Below are 5,261 nucleotides of genomic sequence, written 5' to 3'. Positions count from 1 at the left end.
GCAGCAACAGCAGCAGCAACAGCAGCAGCACCTGCAGCAAGTGGACACAAATGCCTTTTGCCTCGATGTCGCTCAGCGGGGGAGGCAGCAAAGAAAGGTATTGCTGCTTCAGCTGCATCACAGCCCTTTCGAACATGCGCATGCAGCGCAGATCTGCTCGCTGCTGCTGCTGCTGCTGCTGCTGGAGCTGCTGCACCTCAATCGGCAGCACAGCAAACACCTGCTGGTAAATCTGTATAAGGGGGGGGCCCAAAAACCACCGCTGCATCAGAGCTTTCTGAACCGCAGCACAAAGTCCCAAACCCTAAACCCTAAACCCTAAACCCTTGACCCTAAACCCTAAGCCTTAAACCCTAAACCCTAAACCCTAATCCTTAAGCCGAAGGCATCCCTTGGCATCATTTCGAACTGCTTGAGTCTTCGGCCTAAGCCATCACTCCTGGACCGTGAACTCTAAACCCTAAACCCTAAACCCTAAACCCTTACTTTCATCACATCCATTTCTTTGTAGGCGTTTATGCTCTGAAGAGCAGCTCCTGCTGCTCCCTCGGGGGTGTTTGGGCCCTTCTGCGCTGTACATACACCCCATGCAAGCAGAAGCAGCGCGAGCTGCTGCTGCTGCTGCTGCTCCCACAGCAGCAGCAGCAAGGAATGAAAGAAACCCCTAAGGAATAGCAGCAGCAGCAGCAGCAGCAGCAGCAGCAGCAGCAGCAGCTCACCGGCCTGTTTGGTGCGCTGCAGCAGCAAAGAAAATAGACTGTAGGTCTTCGCCAAGCACAAGCGAGCTGCAGCAGAGCTCCGCTGCACCGACAAAAGCAGCAGCAGCAGCAGCAGCAGCAGCACAAGATAAGCAGCAACGCAACCCGTGAAAATACACAGCAGCATATCGAAGAGTACAGCAAACGAGACATAGCAGAAAGGTACGCTGCTGCTTGTGCTGCTGCTGCGTCTACTGCTGCTGCATCTGCTGCCGCTACTTTCTGCTGCTGCCGCTGCTGCTGCTGCTGCTGCTGCAGTCCTCACACTGTTCTGCACTGTGTCGTCCAGCAGAGACGGCGGATCTGCTGCTGCTGGAGGGATTTGGAGGGCGCAGAGCCACATGAACAAAGAAAGGGAGCGATCGCAAGCAGCTGATGCCTGCAGCAGCAGCAGCAACAGCAGCAGCAGCAACAGCAGCAGCAAGGCACAGGCCCAGCAGCATGTCAGAGGGGCGATTGCTGCAGCAGCTGCATGCGCCCAAATGTGGTCGACCGCAGGCGGCAGGAAGGAGCGGCAACTAGTGCAGCAGCCAGTGCAACAGCTACAGCAGCGGCAGCAGCAGCAGCAGCAGATCCAGCAGCAGCAAAAGATAAAAGGACCTCCTGAAGCAGCGGCTCCCCTGCCACTGTAGAAGCAGCAAGATGCTGCAGCAGCTGTCGCAAGAAGGCACGGAGGTCTCCTGCTGTGGGCAGAACGGCAATGCCGCTGCTGCTGCTGCTGCTGCGTATCTTCTGCAGCATGCTGCTGCTGCTCTGAGACGCGTGCTGCTGCTGCTCATGCTCTGCCTGCTGCAGCAAGTCCGCAGAAAACAGCAGCTGCAGCATCTCCTCGTGGACGCTGCAGATGCGCTGTCTGTACACCGCAAGAAGCTCCCCCAAACTCGCCATCACCTGCGTCTCCTGAGCGTTAGCTGCAGCAGCAGCAGCGACAGCAGCAGCAACAGCAGCAGCAGCAACAGAAAGCGGTTCGCGCACATCCGTCTGGCTGCGGACTCGGCCGACGCGCAGAAGCAGCAGCAACAGCAGCAGCAGCAACCGCAGCAAACCGAAGCGGCGGCAGCAGCAGCTGCAGCAGCAACAGCAGCAAGCCGACATGGCCGCAAAAGTAACAGCAACAACGGCAGCAACAAAGCGAAGTTACGACAGCACCAGCTACCGCAGCAGCAGCAGCAAAAGTATAGGCGCCCGCAGCAAACCAGAGACACACAGAAAGGCGGTAAGGGAGCTCCTGCTGCTGCTGCTTTTCTCCACCGCAGCACAAAGGCCCGCAGCAGCAGCAGCAGCAGCGGGGTGCAGTCTACCATGCACCAGGCAGCAGCCTCGTCTACATTTTGCTGCTGCAGCAGCAAACGCGCGGCGGATCTCTGCTGCGCCAGCTGCTGCGGGTCCGCAGGCTGCTGCTGCAGCAGCTGCAGCAGCTGCTGCAGCGGCCTGCTGCGGGCTGTCAGCTGCCTGCAGCAGCTCTTGAGGTGTACAGACACCTTGCGCAGCAGCTCTTCTGCCACAGAAGACACAAAACCTTTTTCCTGCAGCCATTCCCCCATTGTCAAGTCTAGAAATGGGGAGGCTTCGGGGCTTTGCAGCACCTGCAGCAGCAGCAGCAGCAGCAGCAGCAGCACAGCAGCAGCAGAGGGTTCTGCACTAGCAGCAGCGACAACGACTGCGCCAGCTGCGCAGCAGCAGCGGCAGAACGCGCTCGAGGCGCCTTTGATGGCATACCAACAGCTGCAGCAGCTTTGACAGCAGCAGCAGCAGCAGCGGAAGCAGCAGCAGCAGCAGCAACGGCAGCAGCAGCAACTACTCACTTGATCCAGCAGAAAGGCCTGACGCGACTTCTCTTCTAAGGAGGTAAGCATGCGGACTGCCCATGCTGCAACTTGCTGCTGAAATGGAGTGCAACAAACCAAGGAGATGCTGCTGCTGCTGCGGCTGCTGCTGCTGCTGTTGCTGCTGCTGCTGCTGAAGAGAGGCTCACAGTATGAAGCCGCAGCGGCTACTGCGGGGTCGAGCTGCTGCTCCGTTCCCGCTGCTGCTGCAGTGTTGGGGGCGACAGCAGCAGCAGCAGCAGACCGCAGCGCCTCAGCAGGCAGGGCCTGGCATGCATCTGCTGCTAGCTGCTGCAGCACAGCTTCCAGCGCCTGCTGCGGCTGCTGCAGCGCGAAGAGACACTTGAGGTTGTCGGCGACACCCAGCACGTCCTGCAAGAAGCCGCAAACGCAGCAGCAGCAGCAACAGCAGCAGCAGCAACAGCAGCAGCAGTGGACCATCACTTCCGGCTGCTGCTGAGGCTGCTGTGGTTAGATCTGGACTGCTGCTACTGCACTCTTCTTGGTGTTGTTGTGCTGCTGCTTGCTTTGTTGTTGTCCCCATACTTGCTGCAGCAGCTATACCAGCTGCAGCAGCAGCAGCTGCAGCAGCAGCAGCTGCAGCAGCAGCAGCTGCAGCAGCAGCAGCTGCAGCAGCAGCAGCTGCAGCAGCAGCAGCTGCAGCAGCAGCAGCTGCAGCAGCAGCAGCTGCAGCAGCAGCAGCTGCAGCAGCAGCAGCTGCTGCTGTGCAGCAACCTACCTGCTGCTGCAGCGACTCCTGCAGCAAGAGCTTCGGTTTGCTGCGTATCTCTTTGCCTAATTTCCTCATCAGCTGCAGCGCCGGCTGCATGCATTTTAGCTTGTGGAGAGCAGGGCCCCCCTTTAACGCGCTGCTGCTGCTGCTGCTGCTGCTGCTGCTGCTGCTGCTGCTGCTGCTGCTGCTGCCGCTGCTGCTGCTATCTTCCTCTGCTGCCATGGCCTCCAGCTGCAAAAACGACAGAGAGTCGATACAACGCGTGCACGTGGCTGTAGGGGTTGTTAAACAGGGTTTGCGGGGTTTAGGGTTTAGGGTTTAGAAACTAGGGTTTAGGGTTTAGGGTTTAGAAACTAGGGTTTAGGGATTAGGGTTTAGGGTTTACCCGGACTAAGTAGTCGGCCTTCTTGTGGTGCGCCGTTTCTGCATTTAGCTTTTTGAGGCATTGTAAGAAGTGCAGCGCGAGAGACACCACCTCTTCAGCATCCAGCAATCTGCAGCAGCAGCAGCAGCAGCAGCAGCAGTAAAAGCAGCAGCAGCAGCAGCGACAGAGTCCCAGGAGCAGCACAGGTGTCACCGCAACAGCACCAGCAGCAGCAGCAGCAACAACAGCAAAGCCACCGGAATAGCATAGGCGACATGGCAACGGCAGCAGCAGCGGAAAGAGCAGCAGCAGCAGCAGCAAGGCAAAGTATTTGCTGCAGCAGCAGACTGTGCATCCTGGCAATGCGGTGTCTCTCACGCTCCCTGGCAGCAACAGCAGCACGAGCAGCAACAGCAGAAGCAGCAGCAAAAGCCTCAGCAACAGCAGCACTAAGAGCAACGCAAAAAGCAGCACAAACAGCAACAGCAGCAACAGCAGCAGCAGCAGCACCGGTAGCAGCAGCAGCACACCTGTCTGCCTCGTCCACAGCAGCTTCAAGTTCTGTTGCCTTCTGCTGCGTTAAGTCCTGCAGCTGCTGCACCTTCTGCGATATGCTGCTGACCTGCTGCTGCAGCTGCTGCGTGCAGCAGCTAGTGCTACCATCCTCTGCAGCAGCAGCAGCGGCACTGGTGCTGCTGCTGCTGCTGCTGCTGCTGCTGCTCTTGGAGCCCAACCCCGCACCTTCTTCGCCCGTGCTTCCCTGAAATGAGCAGCCTCTGGTGCTGCTGTCGCTGTTGTTGGTGCTGCTGCTGCTGCTGCTGCTGCCGCTGCTGCTGCTGCTGCTGCTGGGCCCCAGGAGCTCTGCGAAGTAGGCGACCCCTGGCATAAGCGACCCGAGATGGGCAGAGAGCTGCAGCAGCAGCAGCAGCGTCCACAGCAGCAGCAGCAGCATCCACAGCAGCAGCAGCAGCATCCACAGCAGCAGCAACAGCAGCAGCAGCAAAGTTCAGGCGCTGCTGCTGCAGTCCTGGTGCTGCTTCGTTTGGACGTATCTTCAGGGCAGCAGCAGCCGCAGTGGGCCCCTCAGCAACAAAATCATGATCTAGGGTTTACGGCCCAGGGTTTAGGGTTTAGGGTTTACCTCGCTGCGGATGCGGCCATCTAGAGCAGCAACTGCTTCCTCGAGCTGCTGCAGCCGCTGCCCCAGAGCGTCAGGGCCTTCGCCGCTGACTTGTCTTACGAAGGCTCCCACACTAAATGCTGCTTCAGCTGCTGCTTCTGCTGCTGGTGCTGCTGCTGCTGCTGCTGCTGCTGGGGAGTCGGCTGCAGCTGGCTCGCGGCCTAGCAGCAGCAGCTGCAGCACCGTCGGCGGCAGGTGCTTCTCCGCAGCTGCGCAGCAGACAGCAGAAACCATAAACCCTCGATGCCAAACCCTAAACCCTCAAGCAGCCGCAGAAAGATAAGGCCATTTAAGCAGCAGCAGCAGCAGCAGCAGCAGCAGCAGCTCACCATCCAGGCGAATCCGGGTGATTGTCCCCTCTAAAGAGGGTACAGCTATCCCCATTTTGCGCGTCTGAAGC

General features: G+C 59.0%; 2 protein-coding genes across 2 annotated transcripts in view; one reads left to right on the top strand and one right to left on the bottom strand.

Moving 5' to 3' along the window:
• Positions 1 to 240, top strand: part of ETH_00016540 (uncharacterized protein) — a gene marked incomplete at both ends in the record, with an annotated part of 2,596 nt that extends 2,356 nt beyond the window's left edge. The window contains one exon of the mRNA XM_013373535.1: positions 147 to 240. Coding sequence (XP_013228989.1) covers positions 147 to 240 — 94 coding nt within the window. The remainder of the gene's footprint in view (positions 1 to 146) is intronic.
• Positions 241 to 474: 234 nt separating this feature from the next.
• On the bottom strand, positions 475 to 5,245 carry ETH_00016535 (uncharacterized protein; the record flags this gene model as incomplete). Its single annotated transcript, XM_013373534.1, has 11 exons — positions 475 to 572; positions 720 to 801; positions 1,024 to 1,137; positions 1,359 to 1,669; positions 1,966 to 2,344; positions 2,564 to 2,956; positions 3,324 to 3,548; positions 3,703 to 3,811; positions 4,212 to 4,591; positions 4,823 to 5,070; positions 5,191 to 5,245. The coding sequence occupies 11 exons, from the start codon at positions 5,243 to 5,245 to the stop codon at positions 475 to 477; spliced, it is 2,394 nt and encodes a 797-aa protein (XP_013228988.1).
• Positions 5,246 to 5,261: the final 16 nt, after the last annotated feature.

The sequence above is a fragment of the Eimeria tenella genome, genomic scaffold (assembly GCF_000499545.2).
Source record: "Eimeria tenella Houghton genomic scaffold, Eth_scaff150, whole genome shotgun sequence".
Taxonomy (NCBI): Eukaryota; Apicomplexa; class Conoidasida; order Eucoccidiorida; family Eimeriidae; genus Eimeria; species Eimeria tenella.
The sequence above is the reverse complement of the archived record's forward strand: the minus strand, read 5'-3'. Positions and strand labels throughout refer to the sequence as shown.